The sequence below is a fragment of the Zonotrichia leucophrys genome, chromosome 12, assembly GCF_028769735.1.
Source record: "Zonotrichia leucophrys gambelii isolate GWCS_2022_RI chromosome 12, RI_Zleu_2.0, whole genome shotgun sequence".
NCBI lineage: Eukaryota > Metazoa > Chordata > Aves > Passeriformes > Passerellidae > Zonotrichia > Zonotrichia leucophrys.
The window spans coordinates 14,104,329-14,127,351 of record NC_088182.1 but is presented as its reverse complement, the minus strand read 5'-3'; the positions used below and the strand labels follow the sequence as shown (position 1 = coordinate 14,127,351).

General features: G+C 51.3%; 2 protein-coding genes across 3 annotated transcripts; one reads left to right on the top strand and one right to left on the bottom strand.

Annotated features, from left to right (window-relative positions):
- Nucleotides 1-456: 456 nt before the first annotated feature.
- PARP3 (poly(ADP-ribose) polymerase family member 3) lies at nucleotides 457-4,892 on the bottom strand. Of its 2 annotated transcripts, XM_064723961.1 has the most exons (11): nucleotides 4,804-4,892; nucleotides 4,048-4,285; nucleotides 3,726-3,851; nucleotides 3,137-3,328; nucleotides 2,651-2,786; nucleotides 2,190-2,416; nucleotides 1,901-2,050; nucleotides 1,674-1,751; nucleotides 1,256-1,433; nucleotides 912-1,058; nucleotides 457-797 (listed from the first exon to the last, which is right to left on the bottom strand). In XM_064723961.1, exons 2-11 carry the CDS (start codon nucleotides 4,228-4,230, stop codon nucleotides 628-630), a joined length of 1,587 nt encoding a protein of 528 aa, XP_064580031.1. In that variant the 5' UTR covers nucleotides 4,231-4,285; nucleotides 4,804-4,892; the 3' UTR covers nucleotides 457-627. The 2 variants fall into 2 exon arrangements, with proteins under 2 accessions (XP_064580031.1, XP_064580032.1); XM_064723962.1 differs by lacking the exon at nucleotides 4,804-4,892 and having other exon boundaries at nucleotides 4,048-4,342.
- A 1,560-nt stretch (nucleotides 4,893-6,452) lies between these two features.
- On the top strand, nucleotides 6,453-21,441 carry RBM5 (RNA binding motif protein 5). The gene is made up of 24 exons (XM_064724461.1): nucleotides 6,453-6,595; nucleotides 6,694-7,138; nucleotides 7,329-7,484; nucleotides 9,391-9,460; nucleotides 9,940-10,013; nucleotides 12,323-12,406; nucleotides 12,831-12,891; nucleotides 13,049-13,114; nucleotides 13,262-13,422; nucleotides 14,423-14,520; nucleotides 15,015-15,102; nucleotides 15,341-15,418; nucleotides 15,512-15,584; nucleotides 16,098-16,183; nucleotides 16,499-16,577; nucleotides 16,827-16,918; nucleotides 17,461-17,625; nucleotides 18,094-18,240; nucleotides 18,320-18,391; nucleotides 19,111-19,290; nucleotides 19,504-19,578; nucleotides 20,003-20,100; nucleotides 20,186-20,315; nucleotides 20,826-21,441. Exons 1-24 carry the CDS (start codon nucleotides 6,579-6,581, stop codon nucleotides 20,949-20,951), a joined length of 2,721 nt encoding a protein of 906 aa, XP_064580531.1. The 5' UTR covers nucleotides 6,453-6,578; the 3' UTR covers nucleotides 20,952-21,441.
- The last annotated feature ends 1,582 nt before the right edge of the window (nucleotides 21,442-23,023 follow it).

Here is a 23,023-nt window from a genome sequence, read left to right as displayed (position 1 = left end):
ATCTCCACTGGCACACGGTATCACAGGGTGCTGATACCCAGGGGCATCAGGGTAACACAGCTGGGAGTTGCCCTTCCCTGGCAGCCTAAGCACCTGGACATGGGCTCAAGGGGCACATGTGAGCACAGACAGGGGCTTGGCATGGGTGCCAGCCTGGGGCAGGACAGCAGGCATGGCACCAGGCATGGCACACTAGAGAGAGGGCAGGATGAATTCCTCCATGCCCAGGCAGGGCAGCAGATCTTGTTCATCCTCTGTAGCTCTGATGCCACAGGGTGGGCATGAGCCATGTGCCTTGCTACGGTGATGAGAGCAGCTAGCTCTTAGAAACACCAGCTTTCATCTGAAGGCTTCAGCCCCCCCAGAGCCACCCATGACATCCCTTCAGGGACCCACAGACACCCCTCGCTACAGCACACCCACCTTGCTGGGCAGGAAAGTGAGAGCAGCACCCGGTGCAAGGCACAGTGCTTTTATTGACAGTCAAAGCAAGCTCAGTGCCCATGCCAGCCTGTCCCTTGCCAAGTCCCAGGTGGGGTGGCCAGGGAGTCCACAGATCACTGTGCTCTGGGCTGGTGGGTGTCACCTCCTGGCACTGGGCCAGGGCCAGGGTGCTCCCAGGCACCCTCAGAAGCGGAGCTGCACAAGGTAGCGGAGCCGGCACTGGCTCTCCTTGTAGATGAGGTACTCGCTCTGGCTGAAGGAGGAGTCCTTGTAGGCGGGCATGGGGATGGGCTTGCCCTGGCACACCAGCACCTTCTTGCCATCCAGCAGCACCTCCTCGTCCTGTGCAGGATCTGGGCCAAAGACACCCCAGCAGCACATGAAACCTGAGATCTGGCCCCCCCCCCCCCCCCCCTCTGCGCAGCACAGCCCCAGAGCTGCCACAGCCCTTCCTGCCCGCAGCTCACCCGGCTCTGTGCGGCCACAGGCCACGACACTGTCATAGCCAGCAGGTGGCTCACACAGCGTGGGGTCGTCGCTGGTGATGCGGTAGGGCTTGCCCAGGGCCACCTCCGACAGGAACATGATGCCAACATTCTTAGATGTACGGCCCACTGCCATGGGAGAAAAGGGAATGATATCACCATTCCTGGCACTCCCATCTGGTCGTGCCCAGGCCACGCTGGAGCACCGGGACCAATCACCATGGCAGGGAAGGGGCACGGCAAGCCCACAGCTGCCTGGCAGGAGGTATGCAAGGGCAGCCAGGCTCACACAGACCCTGTAGCCCAGCCCATGCCAGCACCCTCACCATAGCTGGCTGACTTGCTGTTCTCAGAGGCAAAGTAGATGCCCTTGCCCACGCGGCCGCCGGAGTGGGGCATGATGCGCAGGCCGCTCCTCAGGATGGCCGCCACCACCGCCACGCTGGTGCCGTGCCACAGCAGCCGCCGGTGCTCCAGCAGCTCGTGGGCCTTGAAACGCTCATCCTGCAGAGATCAGACATAAAGGCTGTCCACAGAGGGACACATGGGGGCCCAGGGGTGGAGGACTGCCACCCACCTCCCCAGTCCAGCCCCAGTGCCTGGCTGGAGGGGCAGGAGAGTGGGTCCCTGTTCGGCCCTGGCCAGCTGGGCTGAATGCCCTCCTGGGTGGAGAAGCCCTAAAGCAATCCTGGGGTGCAGCCATGGCTTCCCCACTGTGACATGGAAGAATCAGCTCCTCCTCACCTCACCATCTCGGGCCACCTGCCAGATGTTGAGGATGTGGAGTTCGTGCCCAGTCTGCATCACATAGGTCAGGATCAGCTGCCAAGGGGGAGGCAAAAAAGCTGTGTCATTCCAGGCAGCCATCTCAGCAATGCCCACGGTCCCCCTGGGACTGTAGAAGGCTTTGGGGTGCCCACAGGCCTGACATAATTGTTTCCCATTATGGGACACTGTGGCACAAGCAGCACCTGGTATTCCCGGGAGGCCGGGTCAAGCAGGGAGAGCTGGCAGCAGAGTAGGGCGTAATCCTGATCCAGTGGATGGGCAACTTCTTTCTCCTCCTCCTCCTTCTCTTTCTGAGCCTGCAGGCTCTGTGCAAGCTCAATGTCAGCGAGCACCTGGCAGGGACAGAGCAGGGACATCCTCAGCACCAGTGGTGGGCACTGTGCCAGGGGGCCGGGGCAAGCCCAGCCTTGTGCCAGCAGCTCCTGCCCCACCAGGGAGGGATGTCAGGCACCGTGTGCTCTGGCAGCTCACCAGCAGCATGTCCTTCTTGGCACGCAGCAGCTCAGGGGAGTTGATGGTGGGTGGCCGTGCCCGCCCAAAGTTGTGTGGGACGATGGTGTAGAAGCGTGAGGAGAGTTCCTCCAGGCGGGTGGCCTGGGGGGGCTGCTCCCTCAGGGCTGCCTCCAGCTCCTCCAGTGCCTCAAAGCCCCTCGCGATCTGCTGCTTGCTCAGCTTCCCCAGGGGCATCTTCTTCACATCTGCAGGGCAGGACAAGGTGAACCCATCCACCCCACTCGCCCTGCAGCTACCTCCAAGAACCTCCAGAATCACCATGGGCAAGTGTAGGCACCAGCATGGGGTGTCCACAGTCCCATCAGGGGCCAGGATATCAGAGGGGGTGCTCTAAAACCCATCAGCACCTCTGCTCCGTTCACCTACCCACCTTCACCCGCCGACAGAGCCCATGCCACCCATCAGCCACCAGCTCCTACCGATGTTCATGGTCTGCATGGCATCCCGGAACATGTCACTGCTGAAGATGAGGGACACCAGGTCCTGAGTGGCTCTGTCCAAGGTGCAGGGCAGCACCCGCTGCTTGCACACCTTGTCCCCATCCACAGCATCCACCTGCAGACACCCCACATCAGCTGTGGGCCTGCAGGCGGCTGTGGGAGCACAGCACCAGGGCTGCCCACTCTGTGAGGAGAGCCCGGTCCTGGGGCAGCAGAGCAATGAGCAGGTGCTGCCTCCACTTTCCATGCCACCCACAAGGCCATGTTTCTCATTCAGGATGCCCTCCCACTCCATTTTAACCCATTAGCCCCAAATCTCTGCCAGCAAGCTGCTTCAGCAAGCACCCAGACCCCCCCTCAAAACCCATCCCATCCTGCTGACCCTCTTGGATGTCCTGGTGTTCAGTGGGCCAGGAGTGCAATGAGGACCATCCCACCACGGTGACAAGCTCTCTCAGTACTCACCCTGAGTGTAGCCTCCACCTCCTGCCCAGCCCCTGGCTGCACCTCAATGAGCATGTACTTTCCTGGGTGGGCAACAAAGTTCTCCCTTGTTGCCCAGCTGTTCTTGGTCTTCTCCCGAAACTTCTTCTCAAAGTCCTTCTTGGCAGCCTCCAGGGAGGCACAGGGCATGAGCTTGGACTGGCCTGGCTCTCCCTGGCAGTGGAGAGCAGCAGTCAGGAGCTCCCCTGCATCCCTGCTCCACCAGCCCCATGCCAGTGGAAGCGGGCAGGCAGGAACAAGGGGAGAGCAATGCTGTGGGGCAGTGAGCAGGAATGTGCTGAGCCACCAGCTCAGGAAGACAGCCCAGGACCCCTTGCTGGGCTGTCACACTCACATTCACTGCAGGGACAGGTGCCACATGCCCCAGACAGGCAGGCTATGTTGTGTGGGGAAAAGTCCATTAAGTCCCCCATTAAAGTGCTATAGCAGGACACTTGGGTGCTCGCTTTGGGACCAGGCACCACCAGGTTCACAGTCAGTTTTTGGGGCTCTGAAGGCAGGGTGGGGCCAGCTGAGGTGCAGGGGATGAGCAATGCCCAGGAGGACTCACCACGCGGCCCCAGCGGCTCCACACACTGTAGGCACCATCGTGCTCCAGGAGCTGGAGGATGTAGAACTTGTTGTTGTTGGCACTGATGTTGGTCTGGTTCAGGGTGCAGTCATAGTCCTCATGGACCTACAGCGAGTGACATGGCCTGGGCTGGCACCTGGGAGCATTCAGGGAAGGAGAGGGGGCACAAATGTCCCAGTGGGAACACACGGGGTCTGCAAGGGAAATTGGGGCCGCCCCTGTGTCAGCAGGGCAGGGGCTGGTCTGAGACTGCCCCAAGCCTGCCCCCCTGCCCCTCTGAGCCGCCCAGCCCTGCTCTCACCCGGGCACCCGCTGCTGAGCTCAGGGGGCACAGCCCATCAATCGTGGCTGGCGGCTTCTCCTTGGCAGCGGTTTTCAGGGTTGCCAAGGTGGAGCTCCAGGTGTCGTCCTCCTCTTCCACTTTCGGTTTCTTTTCCCTGCTGTCTGGCTGCTTCGAGGAGGAAGCTTGGCGCTTGGAAGCCATGACTGAGCCCCCCTGCTGTCACCGGTCAGCACAGCCTTAATCCCTCAAAAAAATCCTTGGGGACAGCAGAGGGAGAGGTGAGAGATGCCAAGCTGCCCTTCCGGGAAAGTCCAGTGGGCTGTGCCTTGCTTTCCCTGTGCCTTCAGCCCACAGCAGGGCTGGAGGAGGGGATGGGACCTCTGCCCACAATCCTGTCCCTGTGTTCAGGGTGGGTGGAAGAGCCTCTGAGCACCCTTCAGCCCTTGAGGGACCCCAGAGTGGGAAGAGCCCAGTGACACAGAGCCGAGGGGGAGCACAGGGGAGCTGTGTCCCCACCTCCCCTCACCAGGAACCCCCAATCCACACGAGTGTGTCCCCAAGGCTCGGCCAGCTCTGTGCCCTCAGGGACATGCAAGAGGGGAAACAATGCAACCACACACCACCTGACACGAAATGTCATCCCCCAGTTGCTCTCAAGAGCAGTGAAATGCTTTGATTTGGGCAGGAGGGGGCTCGGACAGCCCCTGTGTGCTGTGCCCCTGCCATTCCAGCTGAGGACAGCAGTGGGGACAGGGGCTACAGGCTGTGTCCTACCTGCTCCTGCTGCCCAGGGCTGCCTGCAAGAGCTGCCGGAAGCCTCCAGGCTGGCCGGGCAGCCTGCCCAGAGGAGAAACTTTTTCCTTAGGCAGCACTCGGGGATGACAGCGGAAACAGCTGAGACGCCTCCGGGCAGCAGCGCATGCACCCTGTGACAGAGCTGCCTGCTGCTCAGCTCCACTGCCTGTACTGTCTGTACTGCCGTCTGTCTGTCTGCCTGTCTGCAGTGCCTGCCTGCAGTGCCTGTACTGTCTGTCTGCAATTCCTGTCTGCTTGTACTGCCTGTCTGTCTGCAGTGCCTGCACTTTCTGTACTGTCTGTGTATCTGTCTGCACTGCCTGTCTGCTGGTACTCCCTGTACTGTCTGTCTGTACTGCCTGTCTGTCTGTACTGCTGTATTGTCTGTCTGCACTGCCTGCACTGCCTGTACTGTGTGTCTGTCTGCACTGCCTGTCTGCTTGCACTGCCTGTACTGTCTGTCTGTACTGCCTGTACTGCACTGCCTGCACTGTCTGTACTGCCTGTCTGTCTGTCTGTCTGCTTGCACTGCCTGTACTGTCTGTCTGTACTGCCTGTACTGCACTGCCTGCACTGTCTGTACTGCCTGTCTGTCTGTCTGTACTGCAGTACTGTCTGTCTGCACTGCCTGTCTGTCTGTACTGCCTGCTCTGCCAAGCAGTCCCTGGATGAGATGTGACCCTGACCCCACTGTGCCCTCCAGCCAGCCCCACTCCGCCATGCTCTTAGACTAAGAAAACTGTCTTGAAAAAAATAAAGATGGCACCATTTTCTGTATCATTTTTAAATATATTTTGTTGGGTCCCAAGCAAACTCTCAGGACTGAGGGTCAGGCAGTGAGGAGGACCTGACTGCATTTGAATGTGGTTTGAAGGGCTCTCAGCAGCCTCTGCCTGCTCCTGCCATGCTCCGAAGGGTTCAGGTCCAGGCAGGAGAGCTGTGCAGGAGCAGGGACTGTGCTGGTGCCATGGGAAGGGGGCAGAGGGGACCTTGGTGCTGGGAATATGGAGAGGACAACATTGCTGGGGCCAAAGTCTGGTTGGCTTTGCAGGTCCTGGGATTGGCCACGTGAGCCCAGGCAGTGCAGGTGGGGATACAGCCCCACATCCTCCCTTGGGAACAGAAATTATTCACTTTTAACTGAGGCATGTGCTCCCCAAAGGGACCATAGGCCATGACAACTATTTAGCTATTGATAGGGGGAGGAACTGGGGTTCTTCACTGTGCAGAAGAGATGACTCCAGGGGGAACTTAAGAGCCCCTTCCAGCCCCCAGAGGGGCTCCAAGTCGGCTGGAGAGGGGATTTTGGATGGGGCACACGGTAACAGCACAAGGGATAACTGCTTTCAACTGACAGCAGTTTTGGATGGTTCATGAGGAAGAAATGCACTGCGGCGAGGCATGGGGAGCTGTTTCACAGAGCAGTTACACTGCCCCATTCCTGGCAGTCCAGAGTCAGGCTGGAGGGGGCTCTGAGCATCCCGCTCCCATGATGATGGGGGGGAGGCCGCACCGCAGGGCTTTTAATGGCGGCAGCGCCCCCCCAACTACATTTCCCGGCGTGCCGCGCGGCCGCTGCGCCTGCGCCCCTATTGGAAGCTTCCAGTCGGGGCGCGAGGTGGCTGCTGGGTACAAGACGGGCGGTCCCTTAGGCGCCATTTTGTGGCGAGGCAGCGAGAGGGACTGTGCGGGTGTGCTTGGCGTGTGGTGCCGGATCGTGCTGTGCCTGGTGCCTGCGGATCCTGGGCGGCGGCATGGGCTCGGACAAGCGGTGAGTGGCGGCGGGAGGGCGAGGGGAGACGGGAGGACGGGTGGTGGGGGTCGCGGCGGGCGCTTCACGCTCTGAGCTCGGCCCGGTGTGCCCCGCAGGGTGAGCCGGACGGAGCGGAGCGGCCGCTACGGCTCCATCGTGGAGAGGGAGGACCGCGACGAGCGGGAGTCCCGCAGCCGGCGGAGGGATGACTACAAGAGGTCCAGCGAGGAGCGCCGCGGTGACCGCTATGATGACTATCGCGACTACGATAGCAGAGACTACGACAGCCGAGACTACGACAGCCGCGATAGCCGAGACTGCCGCGACTACGACAGTCGGGACTACGACAGCCGAGACAGCCGGGTCTGCCGAGACTACGACAGTCGCGACAGCCGCGATTGCCGAGACTACGATAGCCGAGATTGCCGCGACTACGACAGCCGGGACAGCCGAGACTACGATTGCCGGGACTACGATAGTCGGGATTGCCGAGACTACGACAGTCGCGATAGCCGAGACTATGATAGAGACTACGACAGCCGCGATTACGATAGCCCCGAGGTGAGCGGGGCCGGGGGCCGGTACTGCGGGGCGGAGGGCGCCGGGAGCGGGTTGGAGCCCGGAGCGCTGCCCGGGGCCGTGCGGAGCAGCCCCGGGCCGGCGGGCGGTGTCGGTGTCGCCGTCCGTTCGTGTGGCACTGTGGGGACGCCGCGGGGAATCGCGGTGCCTAACCCTGGCCGCTGGCTTCCAGAGGGAGCGGGAGCGCAGGAACAGCGACAAGTCGGAGGACGGGTACCATTCCGATGGCGACTACGGCGAGCACGACTACAGGAACGATATTAACGATGAGAAAGAAAGCAAGACCATCATGTTGCGTGGGCTCCCCATCACGGTCACGGAGAACGATGTGAGTAGCCGGGCGGGGCCGTGCCTGCCTTGCCCCCGGGCAGGGCCGTGCCGGAGCGGCTGCTGCCATTTTGTTGAGCGCTGCATCATGGTGGCCGCTCTCCAGCGCTGTGGCGCTGCCATTTTGAGTTCTGAAAGCATTTAAACTCCCAGTGTTAAGTAATAGAGGTCAGTTCAATGTTAAACAGTCCCTTTCAGACGGAACGAGCTGTGAATATTCGTTTTTTCACGGATGTTTTTCTAAGAGTGGATTTGAAACGATCTGCTCCTTGCCGCTTTTCTGTATGGGAGGGAAGAGGCAGATTTTTTCTGCTGCTTCGCTCCACTGCAGGGAGGGGGGAGGGGGACAGAGACAAAGAGGTGGCAATCACCAGTTTTTCTGCTCTTTATCGAGGCCAGAACTTGTGACCGATGGGGTCACACACAGTCACCGAGTTCCTTAGCCGAGCACAGCCCCGCACAAAGCTGCTTTGTGTGGGCGCAGCTGTGGGAGTCAAAATGGCTGCTCCCGAGCTGAGGGAGCAAGTACTAACGAGCTTGGTGCTTGCTTGTCTGACGTATTTATTTGAAAGATGTTAAAGCTTTAAGGTTTCTTATCTATGGTAACTTTTTAGGGTTTCTCTTCTTACTGGGTTATTTTGGTTACCAAGATATAAGCGCGATTTGAGGGGTAAAAGCTGAGCCCAGTTTGTTTCCAGTCAAGACTCCGCCTCTGCCTTTGATGTGTATGTGCCTTAATTGCTAACACAGAGAATACATTTGCACCATTTTTACAATGCAGATTTTTTTTTTCCTTTGCTTTTTCGTTGATTACTTGTTACCCCCCTGGTATTGAGGGTTCCTGATCACCATATACTGCTCTGACATTTTCGTGAGTGTTTGAAATCAAGTGTAGGTTCCTGCATACAAATGAGACAGCCCAGTCAGACATTACACAGAACATTTTGGAACAGTTCTTGTTTCTGAGATAATGGTGTAGCTTTACAGTTGTGCAATAACTGTAGCATAATTTATATGAATATTTAATTCTGAACTCAGAGTGTAGACAATGCATCTTGCAACGTGGAATTGAATTCTTACATTAACACTACTTCTGGCTGTGTACACAATTCTCTTTTTTTTCTACATTTTTCATAAGAAAAATTCACTTGCATACCTGGTATTATTTCCAGTCAGCATATAAAAGGGCAGCTTTAGATAAGTTTTTGTTTTGATGAGCAGCCTTGTTGCATGTAATGTACTTTGAATTTTGTGAAAGCTGCTGAAAAAACCTTGTGTCTCCTGCTCTAAAACATTTGTTAGTTTTTGTTTTTCCTCCATGCCTCTGCAGAGTGGCTGAGGCTGCCTGTGCCACAGCAGGTTTGTTACACCAGAAGAACTGACATTTCTTCAGGTTTTTCTGGGTTGACACGTTCTTCACAAATCTGCTTTATCCTGAAAAACTGATGGAGGTCAGCTAGAGGATGAGATCTTTAGCATGAGGCTTAAGAATACATTGATCATGGAGCCTTGCGGTGCAGGCGTCTTGTTTTTCATTGCTAGGAGCAAAGGGATACCAGCAGTGTTCTTTGCAGAATCTTGGTATCATGCACAGGCTTTGCCATATATATGTATGGCAAAGATACATGACCAAATACTGAGAACACTGACCAGATAATCTGAAAACACACAACTGTAGGGATTCAGGTTCTGGATGATTCAATGTCCTGAGTGAGGATTACAGTTATGGACTTGGATGCTCATCATTCCAGTTTTGGGTTCTCAGTAAATGTCTTCTTTGTCTTTGAGACAGTGTTAAAAACATTGTTTTGTGTATCTCTTTCATGGTACTGCAAGGTAGGTGGTTTCTGTGACTTCTTTCTGCCAAGCTATGAAAGTTTTAACTGTTGGATCAAAATCTCCTGCAGATTCGTGAGCTTATTGAGTCCTTTGAAGGTCCTCAGCCTGCAGACGTGAGGCTGATGAAGAGAAAGACAGGTGAGAGCTCTTAATCCAGTTTTTGACATCATCTTCCTCTTCCCCAGCCCAAAAGAGTATCCAGAATTGTCCCCAAACTGCAAGCACATGCAATTAAAAAAAAAAAAGGTTTGCCATGGCTAAGGAATGTGGCTTTTTGGAAGACTTAGATAGCTGGTCAACATGTTAAAAGAAGTCTGTCTACAGGGGGTTTTGTTAACAGGTATTGGTAAGTAATAATAGTGTAAACCCATTTAATAGTATGTAGTGTGTTGCATGGTTACCCTTAAAGATGGATTCAGATGGAGTGAAATGTAGCCAGTTAAGGCAGCTTGGTTCCTTGCCATGGCAAAATAACGAGCAGATCCCAGCAGTTGACTGACGTCGCATTTGTAAAGCTGCTTTGTCATGAAGTAATGAAGCAGTTGGAGAGAGATTCACCTGTTTTAAAGGAACTGACTAACACAAGTATCCCGTCTATATCTGAATGCTGTCTCTAGGTGTAAGCCGTGGTTTCGCCTTCGTGGAGTTTTATCACTTTCAAGATGCTACCAGCTGGATGGAAGCCAATCAGGTTGCTTCACTCACCAAGTCTAGATATTCCTGAAAATGGAACAAGTCTGTACAGTTTAATGAGAAAAAAAAAAAAAAAAAGGAAAAAATAGAGGTGGAAGGAGTGGTTTGTTCCATAACAGTGATTTAAAGAATAAAAGCTTTGTATATATTAAAATTTGTAACATAGAAGATAAAATTAGGAGAGAAAGTTCTGCTTTGGTAAAAGGTGCCATTGTTTTAAATGACTTGGTTTCCATTTTATATGCTTATGAAGATTTGGCTAGTATTCATTAAAAAACCCTAGCTTATTTCCACTTGGTGTTTCCTTCTCTGTTGTCAGAGAAAGCACCACATCTCTGTGTTGCATTGGTATCAACCCTGAAAGAGAAGTGTCAGTACTTGGCAATAGTCTGTTACCCCAGTTAAAGAGGGGGAACTGGCTCTTGTAGAGAAAAAAGCCTATTCATTTCAACTAAATTAGGCAGACAGTGAGATCTCACATCTGTTAGACACTGTATTTTGGCTTTTTTGTTACTATGACTTGATAAGGAGCCAAAATGCAGTAAGAATCCCCTGGTTTTTCCTGTGAGATTTTCCTGTTGCCCTGCAAATAGTTTCACTTGCTTTCGCTACTTTGAGATTCATAACCTATTTTAACAGCAGAACTTAAAAATACTCTCAAAGTGAGCAAAGTGTCAAATCACAGATTTTTTTCCTGCACCTGAATATTTGATGCAGCAGTCCTATGACAACATTATGACTGGTTTTCTGCTCTGTTGATGTTATAATAAAGAAACGGCACCATCATGGGATTCATGGCAGTTCCAGCAGATGGAAGTTGTCATATGCCTTGTGCTGGAATAGTGTTTCATATGTCCCACACTATGGATGACATCCCCAGCCAGAGAGCAGCTTTCAAATTCTGTTTCCTGACATGCTGCTCGGTAGGGCAGGTGGCTGTTGGGGAGAGACCAATACCAAGAAATTAATGCTGAGCATGTATTCAGAAATTAATTTTTTTTTAATATATACAAAGCTATACTGATGCATAATTTATTGAAATATACTCAAATTCACTCCAGTAAGCAACCACCTTAGTAGTAGGGAAAACATAGCCTGTCCCCAGCAGCCGGGTTGCTGCCTGTTAGATGACAGAACGATGTATTGCAACTATGCCAGCAGCCTTGTTTCTATGTGTGCACATCCAGTGAGTGCTGGGCCCTCCAACCCTCCCTCCTGCCGGTAGGAGCAATGGCTTTGCCCTGTTCAGTCGTGCAGAATGTGAGAGCCTTATTCATGCTACGTGCTAGATCTGTGTCAGACCCTGTTATCAGAAAAGCCACTGGTCCTGACACTGATGCTCTGCAGAAAGCCAGCCTGCTATAAAAATGGTTCTGCCGTTGCAGTGTCTGGGGTGTGGCCTCTAATCTGCACTTCCTCACATGTGCTTCCACCTGTTTGACCAAAATATGTTGAGAGCCATATTTTGAAAGGTCGTTCTGCATACCCACGCTTGGCAAAGCGTGAGGCTGAGAGTCAAGGCTTCTTAATAGCTGTAAATTCCTAACTCCTCTGAAGTCAGAGTGAGAGGACATGCTGAAAGCATTATGAACTTTTCCTACCCCTGGAGAAGCTTCACGTGCAGTCTAGTTACTCATTTTGGAGAGCTCTTGCCTGAATGAAGAACACAAACCTCTTGTGCAGGCTTCCAATTGAACTGATGCAGTAGTCAAATGAAACCACTTGAGTTATGTTTCAGTTGATGGCACTTGTAATCCAGCCTTCAAGAAGTCTAAGCAGGGTCCCTTTGGGAGGAATTACTGTATTTTCAAGGGGACACTTCTGAAGTGTGCTTGGAAAAGTAAATCCAAATGTGGTTAAAAGGTCTGGGGTGTTTGGAGTAGGGGACGAAGTGAAGCAGTCACCTAAGGACATGTTTTAAAAGTCTCTCAGTGCTATACCAGAAGTGAATAGAAATGTGGGGGCAAAGAGACTCCTAAAAATGTGTTAATCTGAATGCAGCAGATTAGGACTCTGTCTCCTTCGAGACACTTTCTGGTTCCATGTCAGCGTTTAGTGTTTGGCAGCTTTTTCTACACTCCCTGATTCTGTTTATCTTTGCTCCACATCCCATTCTCTTACTGCCCTCGTCCTCCTCTCTGCAGGATTGGATGGGCAGGGTGTAGGTGGCGGTGGTTGTCCTCCACATCCTCCCCATATGTTGTCCATTTAATTCAGGAGCACTGATTCCTCCGAAGGGTGCTCTGCCATGGGAAAATGGACGTGTGTGTCTTGATACAGGAATAATTGAAACCACTTTTTTTGCAGAAAAAGCTGGTGATCCAAGGGAAGCAGATTGCAATGCACTACAGCAACCCAAGGCCTAAATTTGAGGATTGGCTCTGCAACAAGGTACAACACATGTTTCTGTGAGAGTTTGTCTTGCTCTGGAGCTCACTGCTTGCTCAGTGGTTTAAAGAAAGGGACACCTAAATCAAACCTGCTCCTGCTCCCCATAAAGTTAAATTATTCCCCAGCATGTGTTCCCTTCTAACACTGCTTTTAGTGACTGCGTTGTAACTACACTTGGGATTGTAAGCCAAAGACTACATGAGTTAAAATACCTGATGTGGGATGAGTAGGGAAAAAGTAGCTGGGATGTTGTGAAAAGCAGCTGTGGTGCAGATAAGCGTAGCTTTTGATGTTCTGGATTATTCTGGTGGGTTTAGCTTTGTTGTGTTACTTTGTGTGAATGTCTGGGTTTTGTTAGTGTACAGTAAATGCAGCATTACTAAAATTACCCAAGTTCTTACTGGGCTTCTCTTGTTTGTCACAGTGCTGCCTTTACAACTTCAGGAGGAGGCTCAAATGCTTCCGCTGTGGAGCAGACAAGTTTGGTACGTTACCGTCACCTCTTTCATGTCCAGTTTGTGGGAAACTCTCTGGCCTATGTAGGAACCAGAGTTCCATGTAGGTTCTAGACTGGCTTATGAAATGCTGAGCTTGAAGTGAATGAACCATGTCCTGACTGAAATATTTTCTCTTCATACAAAGATTCAGAACAGGAGGTACCACCTGGGGCAGCAGAAGCCGTTCAGTCTGTGGATTATTACTGTGATAGTAAGTGATCTTTGACTTACTCTAGAATGTGAAATGTAAACACACATACTAAAAATCCTTTCTGTACCTCAGCCTGCCAGCTGAAGGACTTGAAACACTCTGCAAAGCTATGATGTGCACTGCTAATGTCATCCTTTTTCTTCTCAGCCATCATTCTTCGAAACATTGCTCCTCACACAGTGGTGGAATCCATCATGACTGCCTTGTCTCCCTATGCCTCTCTGGCAGTCAATAATATTCGTCTCATCAAAGACAAGCAGACTCAGCAGAACAGAGGCTTTGCGTTTGTGCAGCTGTCTTCTGCCATGGTGAGGACTTTACTGGTGTTCTGGAGAGAAACAGCTGCTTAACCTCCTTCTCTGCATTGCAGCATTTAGAGCCCTGAGCTGTCTCTAGGACTGTCCCCCTTCAAGGAGTGTTGATGGATGCAGTGTGTCAAAGCTGATAATATGTAGCTGCAGTTTGAAAGGTGGTGGGACGTTAGGAGCAGGTTGAAAATCTATTTTGGTAGCAGAGTTCTGTTCTGAATTGCAGCTTAGCTTCGTGCTTTGATTGCAGAAGTACTGCTGTGGGATCATACTTTGACAGATTCTAAGATCTGGGGCATACAGTGTGGGAACACGTGCATAGAGTTAGGCTTCTTCCACCTGGAGAAGAGAGGAGGAGGCAGATGTTGCTCTTCTTAGCAGCATCCAGTGGGAGGGTGTAAGGACAGCAGAAACATTCTCAAGGAGAAGACAAAAGGGAATAGCCATAAATTGAAACACAGGAAATTGCAGAGATATGAGAAAAGCCTCCTAAGTTTCAGGGAGGTCATGTGCTGGGGATTCATTAAGGGCAGTGGATCTCTGTTCCTGGATGTGACATAATACTGGCTGGGTTAACCATTGGACTCAATGATTTTAAAGGTCTTTTCCAACCTGAATGGTTCATTGAGTCTGTACATGAAACTCGAGCAGCAGTGTGGTCTGTTTGGACCTGCTTTAATCAGAGGAAAGGGTTGGATTAAAACAGGTGCCTAATCTCAGTTTTTGCTGTTGTCCCATTTGGAGTAGTGTGTGTCTTGATGAACCTAGCTTCTGGAACATATTTAATACTATGTGACCCAGGGAAAGGCTCAGTATTTTCACATGGGGTCACAGGGGTCTCACTGTGCTCTTCTGCACGTGTGTAATGTGAGGAGATGGAGGTGTTTTTACATCTTTAGCTCTTTTCAGTGGCTCTACATGAAAAGGTGGAGTTTGGGGGACTTATGGATCCCCCTCAGTAAACTGCCCTTCATAATAATGAGTATTTTTTTTTTTGTAGGATGCTTCTCAACTGCTACAGATTTTACAAAGTCTTCAGCCACCGCTAAAAATTGATGGCAAAACAATTGGTGTTGACTTTGCAAAGAGTGCCAGAAAGTGAGTGTGATAGCAGTCAGTTGCATTTTTGGTTTTTGCCTTTTTTTTTTTAATTCACATACCCACCCCTTCCCTTTATATTGGATGGTTTCTTCTTGTCACCCATGCTTTTATTAAGCTCATTCTAACTCCAAAGTTTTGCTTCTCATAAGTCACTTGTGTTGCATGCATCCTGCTCTTCACTGTGTACCGGGAGAGTCAAAGCAGTGTTCCCCACACCCCTGCTTCCATCCTCTGAAGATAACACTGTAACTGTTTGTGTGCACAGCATATTTGTTTCCTTGGAGACCTTCTGACTTGTTGCCGACTCTACAACAATGAACCTGAAGTTCCTTTACTTGCCAAGCAATGTTTTGGCTCGTGTTATAAAACATTCTGAATGTTTCATAACTGCCAAGAAATCCGTGTGTGAGGGCAGACTCCACCTCCTTGCGTAGGGAGACACTTCAGTAAAAAGCAGAACTTACTCAGGTGCCTGATTTTTGTGATTGCAGAGACCTGCTTCTCCCAGACGGTAACAGAGTCAGCGCCTTCTCTGTGGCAAGTACAGCCATTGCTGCAGCCCAGTGGTCATCCACCCAGGTATGATTTGGAGACTGCTACTCATAGTCCTGCTTTCCTGAAAATTAAAATGCAGACCGTGTAATTGTCCTGCTGGCCACCTGCTTGGTTCAGTTTGATGGCAGATTCAGCCATGAGAGATCTGGTCCACACACAGTCAGTTTGGAGCCTAGGCACTAGGGTGCATGAAATTATTTCATAAAGTCCCTGACAAATTATTTAACCTGTCCCTGACAAATATATCTTCTTGGAATTTCAGCCACAGACTGGAGAGGGCAGCACCCTTGACTACAGCTATCTCCAGTCAGGACAGGATGGATACTCACAGTATGCTCAGGTTAGTAGTAGAGATTATGCTCTAAGCAATAGGTTGTCATAATTTGGGTATGCAGATTACTCACCTTGTGTTGTCATTAATTTCCCTTTACAGTATTCCCAGGATTATCAGCAGTACTACCAAAATCAAGGAGGAGTGTTGGACACAGACACAGCTACCATATCAGGTAGTGCTTCCACCATCTTAGAAGCAGCTGTTTGTAATTATAATTTTGCAGTAGTATTTTGCCTGCTTTTGTTGTTTGGCTGCACAGAAGACTTGGCTTATTTTGCTCTCAGGATGTCTGAATGAGGATGCATTACTAGAGAGCTGTAGCAGATTTGTTGAAGTGGAATCTCTCATGCAAGTTGAGAGAGGAGCCTTAGTTTCAGACTATTGACAAAGGCTTTGAACTTATGCTAGCAGTGTAAGCAGCTCTAGCAAATGTTCAGCACTAAGAGCTGTAGAGGCCAGGAATTGCTGACTTTAAGTGCAGAATGTTTCCTCCTGAAAAGGAAACTATTCCTTGTCTGGGTAGAAGATACCCACTGTGTATCTATCTCCTTTAGAACGTTTATTGCCTTGTTTGGCTGCTGGAGCTGGAATTAGTAGCTGGAGCTATAAACAAAGTAATTTTAGCCCTAGGATGCAGTAGTTTTACAAATTAGTTGGCTTATACATTGCTGCTCTCTTTTGGCAGGAGCTCCGGTCACTACAACAACAGCTGCAGTCGTGTCCCAGAGTCCTCAGCTGTATAATCAGCAGACAAACTCACCTGACTCTCCGGTAATTACAGCACTGATGAGTCCTTGCTTTCAAAGCCTGGCATATGTGGCTTAGCTGTAGCCTTTGATTTTTTAAGTGGGTGGTACAGCAAAGCTTCTGAGTGTCCGTGGGTTAGTCACAGTGCTTGTGGTCATAAGTCACCTGCCATTTCTTTGGAATGGTTTTGTTCTTTGCTAAAGGTGAGTGCCAAGCATGCTGGTGAGGAGGAGTTAGCTGTCGTACGCGTAGGGTGCGCTGCTCACGCCTTGGCTCGCTGTCCTTGTTTTCTTGGTGACAGATTTTCTAATTGAGGGTTGTGGTTTGGGTTTTTTTCAGACACAATCAGCACCACCTACCACTAGCACTCAGGCACAGGCAGCTCCTCCGACTGGCGTAGTGCCTGGAACCAAGTACGGTAAGTGCTCGGGAGCGGCTCTTGGGGACCGGTTTCTGTCACTGTAGCAATAAAGCTCAGCTTTGGCCAAGTGCTCCATCACCCTGTCATGGTGAAGCTGCCCCTGGAGAGCGTTGGCTGCATGAGCCCTTTACAGACGTGTTCTGCTGTTGTGGCTGCTATAATCTCCGAATTTTACCTGAAATGTAGAAAGATACCTGTCTGAATTCGTCTGGAACGACCATGTCCCACGCTTTAATTTTTTTACAGCTGTCCCTGATACTTCCACCTACCAATATGATGAATCTTCAGGATATTATTATGATCCTATAACAGGGCTCTACTATGATCCTAATTCCCAGGTAAACGCAAGTTCTTCCCACATGTCTTAACTGTTAAGGTCCATTAGTTTCCTATCTCTCATCATACAAGTGACATTTGAAGTGCACAACATACCAATGTTGCAGATAACTCTCAGCAGTGTGTATAGGGCTGGGACTTGATTTCCCTCTGGTATAGCCCTGCATTTTTCTCTCCTTTTCCTTAATTTTCCTCCACATTTGGCCCATATAGGATTAGCACTTGTCACAGCCACTATAACTGAGCTATTTCGTTGCCGAGTGCCCAGCAAAGTGCACCCAGCTCTGGGCTCTGGTGGGTCGTCTCTTGGGAGAAGCAAAAGATTCTCCATAGTGCTGTTGGGCAGAACCACCTGTGTTTGGGGACAGAGGCTTCAGCCACTTGCTGCCTTTCGACTCCTCTCTGGAGTCTGCAAAACTTGTTTGGACTCTACAAAACGCCTTCCCGTGTGGTGCAGTAGTGTGAATCAGCTTGTTTGGGTTCTCCCGTGGACACTGAGCTTGTGTGAGGTGTTTAACTGCCTGCTTCTCCTTTCCTCTGGCAGTATTACTACAATGCCTTAACCCAGCAGTACCTGTACTGGGATGGCGAAAAGGAGACCTACATGCCTGCAGCAGAGGGTGTCACGTACCAACAGACAGCTACCACAACCACCACCAAAGAAGTGAAAGAGAAGAAAGAGAAGCCTAAAAGTAAAACAGCCCAACAGGTAAAAGACAGAATGGGTTCATTATTGGGATGAAATCTTCTCTGTGGAATGGGATATTTCTCCTTTCTCATGAGAAAGGAAATCCTAGGTTATTCAGTGGGGTCCATGCCTTCAATTTGCAGGCACTGTGGGGGGCTGAGGAGAGGTGGAGTTGGCATGGCTTCAGTGCAGAAATAAGCTCTGCATAGGAGTGCTTATGGAATGCTGCCAGGATCAGTGGGAGTATAACTGAGCCATCACATAGAGGATTAGCTTGATAAGAAGGGTTTGTACAGTAAAAGCAGCAAGCTGTGTTATCTTTGAACGCTGTATACAGGGAAACACCTGCACTGCATCCAGTGTTCTGTGGTTTAAAAATAAAAGGTAGTGGGTTGACTTGTTCTGAAACTGCATGTGAGATTGAACGGGTGTCATAAGAGATTGATAGCTTTGAGAGGAGCTGTGTGAGCAAACCACTCTGCATTTCAGATTGCTAAAGACATGGAGCGCTGGGCAAAGAGTTTGAACAAGCAGAAAGAGAACTTCAAGAACAGCTTCCAGCCACTGAGTACCAGGGAGGAGGAGCGGAAGGAGTCAGCAGCTGCAGATGCAGGCTTTGCCCTCTTTGAGAAAAAGGTGAAGGTGCTGGCAGTGGTGTGTGCTGGGGTTCCTGTGACAGAGAGCTCTGTGCTCATGGCATTCTTGTCTCATCCAGGGAGCTCTGTCTGAGCGACAGCAGATCTTGCCAGAGGTGTTGAAAAATGGAGATGATGAAAATCCACTAAAGGTGAGTATGGTAGAGGAGCTCTACCCAAAACTTGCTTTCAAACATGGATTTCCATGGCATTACCTGTAAAAGTGGTGCTGATGATTGCAGCCATGTGGTCCAAGTGCAGTAGGTTGGGTGACTAAGATACACTGAGGACAGCTGTGATTCTTCTTAGCCTTGAGCTCAGTTGGGGTTTTGAGGTTTCTGCATGGGCTGTACTTAGAAGTATTGTTTGGCTAATGGGAACTGTCTTGCAGTTGGTGTGGTATGTACTTCTTGTGAGTTGCAGTACTCGCAAGTGTGGGCCCAGTACTTTATAGAAGAGGGACCCTGCAACAAAGGTGGCAGAGAAGGCTGAACTACGTAACACCTTTGTTTCAGTCTTCACTGCCAAGGCCAGCCCTTAGGAATCCCTGACCCAAGGGAACATGAGAAAAGGAGCTAGCACTGGAAGGTTTCCTAGAGAGACTCTGGAGTCTCCTTTCCTAGAAATGCTCAGAGGTCATCAGGACACAGTCCTGAGCAGTATGTGCTAGTGGCAGACCCTGCTTAAGCAGGAGGGTTGGACTGGATGACCTCCAGTGGTCCTCTCCAACCTCAGGCATTCTGTGATTTCATCCTAAGTAATAAGAGCATGCTGTTCCTCCTGTGATACACATCTGCAGCCTTTGTTTCCTCTTTGTGCTCTCTGAACTGTGGCACCATTGCACTCCCCTAATGCTGTCTTTGCTTTTCAGCGTGGCCTTGTGGCTGCCTACAGTGGTGACAGCGATAATGATGAGGACTTGCTGGAAAGAATGGAGAACGAGGAGGAGAAGCTGACTGACTGGAAGAAGATGGCTTGTCTGCTGTGTAGAAGGCAGTTCCCAAACAAAGATGCTCTTATTCGTCATCAGCAGCTGTCTGACTTGCACAAGGTAGTAACGCTATGTAGTGAGGAAAACACTGGGGTTGTCATAATTAGGTGTGTAAACCAAAAACCATGAAGGCATGGTGCTGTTTGAAAAAGTGTTTTTCTTAAAGCAAAAATCTGCAGGTGGATTTTTGCTCTCCCAAAAGTCAGCTACTTCATTTAAGAAGAACTGTTGTGCATTTCATGTTGTTAAAGTGAATCTCTCTTCTTGTTTCAGCAAAACATGGATATCTACAGGAGATCGAAGCTTTCCGAGCAGGAACTTGAAGCCTTGGAGCTGCGTGAGAGAGAGGTCAGTGTTGAGATGAGCAGATGAGTAGCTAATGGAAAACCTGTGCAGGTGATCTGTTGAGCTCTCCTTATCCTGACACACGTCACTGGAGATAATCCTTGTAAGCCAACCCCTTTTCCAGTCAAGGTTCAGAGCTGCCCTGTTAGATGGAGAGAAGTGTCTTGTGTCCCACAGATCTGGCTTAGTATGGAAGGCTCATTCCACCTCTAGCTCAGGGCTGCCAGGCTGGGGCTAGAAACCTGCAAGTCTCTTCTTACCCCAGTGCTGGTTCAGATGGTGCTCCAGGGACTTGGGTCTTTGGCTCTAGAATTAGTGGGCTGCAGTGTACAGCATTCTGTAGTAGCAGGCATTCATACGACTCCCATAGCTCAAAGCTGAACAAAAGTGTCTTGAAATGCATGCTAACTGTGGTTGCTTTGTGTAGATGAAGTACAGAGACAGAGCAGCTGAGAGGCGGGAAAAGTACGGCATCCCCGAGCCGCCGGAGCCCAAGCGCAAGAAGGTCTACGATGCAGGCACAGTGTACGTATCTGAGAGCTCTCAGCAGCTGCCTCAGTGCACCTTGAGCAGTGAGGGTGGCTTGTTAACTCTTCTCTTCTTCCTGCAGGAATTATGAGCAGCCCACCAAAGATGGCCTTGACAACAGTAATATTGGGAACAAGATGCTGCAGGCCATGGGCTGGAGGGAAGGTTCGGGCTTGGGAAGGAAGTGTCAGGGCATCACAGCACCCATTGAGGTAAGTAAAGAGGGATGTCTCCCTGAGGAGGTTTGGTGCCTTTGTTTTTTTCTTGTTTAACCAGAAGCACTTGCTGCTGAAGAGCTCTGAAGGAATAAACTGCCAGCCACTGCAGAGCTGCCTGTATTTATGTTGGCCCCTGCTAATGTTTGTTCCATTGCATGCTGAAGCAGAGGCATGGCTGTGCCTTCCTCCCTTTGGCATCTGACTCCTGGGGCACTGTGGCCTGAGTACACCAGGAGGGCCTGCCCTCCCTCCAGTTATTGCCTTTCCTGGCTTTGCCTGTGCTCCAGCTTGTGCTGTTAGGAGCTGTTCTGCATAGTTGGACTGGGGCCAGAGTAGTGTGAGGTGTGGGGTATTACATGTGCTCCAGTCTCTTGGTGTCCATGGTGGTATTTATGGCTGTAGAGATCCCCAAGGAAGCTGGGTGGATTGATGGGATTTTTGGTGGTGCCCTCGTGGTGGTTTGGCCCCTCACTGCAGAGCTGACATGTGTCCCTTCCCTTGCAGGCCCAGGTACGAATGAGAGGAGCTGGCTTGGGAGCCAAGGGCAGCTCCTACGGCGTCTCCACGGCGGATTCGTACAAAGACGCGGTGCGGAAAGCCATGTTCGCTCGCTTCACGGAGATGGAGTGACCCCTGCCTGCAGAGCACTTCTTGTTAGCAAGAACTGACTGTTAAACTCCGTAGCCTTGGTGACCTGGCTGTATGCTGGCTTTGGTTTAGAGTTGACCATTTCATTCCCTTGGACGTTGTTCCCTGCTCAGCATGTAACAAACACTTCCATGAGCAGATTGTTTGAACTGACTCAACTTCATGCTGGAGAGCTCCTGGTTAGACCAAAGGGGATGGCTGATCTTTGTATGGTCGTGTATATAGTGTAATGTATTCTGTGTTCTAGCATGTTGTCCAGGTGCCGCTCCTGCCCCCTGGAGCAGCAGCAGGACCTGTTAGCTGTGCTTTCAAACTGTCTCTGCTCTCCTTTTGTTGTATTGTCTGTCTGTTTTTTTGGAGAATTTTCCTGTACATTTTGTATGATACATCTTTGTATAGACTTTTTGAAGACTTTGATTCTAGTTGCCAATTTGGCTCATTTCCAAATGAAATACATCCAAAAAATATCCTATTTCTGTTTCTCGGTGGGTGAATGAAGAATTAAGTTGCCAATGCTACTTGTCCTTTCTGTCATTCTGCTTCTTCCCTGATGAGACTTCATCCTGGAGTCTCCGTTCCATGCAGCTCTCCACTCCCCTCCTTCCTTTCATCTCTGTGCTGTGCCTTGTTCTCAGCATCTTTCTCACAGCTCCAGCCTGGGTGGTGGCTGGTGCAGCATCAGATCTCTCTGCAGCCCTTCTTGCCATCACTGTAGGAGCAGGAGAGGTGCAGCAGCAGTGTCTGCACTTGCCCAGAGCCCTGGGTCTTACCTGCTGGCTCTTTGGTGGGCAGGGAGGGGGTGACGTGTGGCACCTCTGGGAAGGTTCCTGTGCTCCACCTCGGCTTCTTCTGGGCTGCCTCGGTGCTGTGGGGGAGCTGCAGGCTGGGTGATGGGAGGATGAGGTTCCCCAGAGGTGTCCTGCAGCTGTCCCGTTACTGCCTTTCTGTTCTCTGCTGTGCTGTGCCTTGTTCGCACTCCTCTTTACAAGAGCCAGGGTAATCAGAGCCCATCTCAGCCCTGAGCTCTGCCTTTGCTGGTGCTGTTGGCTGTGGGATCTTGCTCAGCCTTCACACACAGCTGAGCCAGCAGTGGGCTCTCCTGATGTCCAGGTGGGTGTAGGAAGGGGTAGGATGAAGCAGGAGCAGCTTCACCATTCATGCTTGGTGCAATGCCCTTCTGGGGGTCAAGGCCAGCATCCTCTGGCTGCTTTTTGGAATGGGTGAATCCTGCTTTGCCTGCTGCTCTAGCTGCACTCAGCCACTGTTGCACTCACTGTCAGGCTGCTGCCTGATTTTTGAGGGGTGCCTGGCTTGGCATGAGCCACGCTGGGGAATGCCCCCATTCCTGCATCAGGACCGGGACCGCAGGGCGTGGGGACCCTGCCAGAGTGGCCGGGCCGTTCCACCAGGTGGCAGGCGTGGCCCAGCTTGACAGTGTCTGTGCCGGGCTGCCGAGCATCGCTGGGGCTCCAGGGCTTCTCCCTAGCCTGTGACATTCCCTCTTCGGCTCCACAGAGGAAGCCGGCTGTCTTGAAACAACCTCAAAGTGACGGCTCCTGCTTCCCCCGAGGGGAGTGACAGGAAAGGCAGCCCTGGTGCACTGCGATGGGGCCCGTGTGCCCTTGGCAGCCTCCCCCACTCCCTGTGTGTCCCACTGGCCACTCTGAAGTGCTCTGTGCTGTAAATGGGGGGGTTTGTTTCCCAGCAGGTGGGTTCGATGGATCGATAAAGTGCATTTGTGTAGCTCAGCTTCTTCCCAGCCCATCGATCCCTGTCCCAGTGCGTCCTTCTGACAAGGGGTGATGCTGCGGGCACGGGGGGAGGGCCTGCAGTGGGCACAGCAGTGTTCTGTCAGATTCACTCCTTCCTTGCTGCAGCCAAGCACTGCCTCAGTGCCCGGAGCTGAGCCAGCCCCAGCTGGTACCTCCTTGGGGAGCCATGGGGGCACAGGGATCTGCTGATGGGGATAACTGCTGGAAGCGGATGCCCAAAGCAGGGTCCCTTCCTGGGGCAAGGCTTTAATGGGGTCCTGGGCTTGTAACCACCCCCTCTTG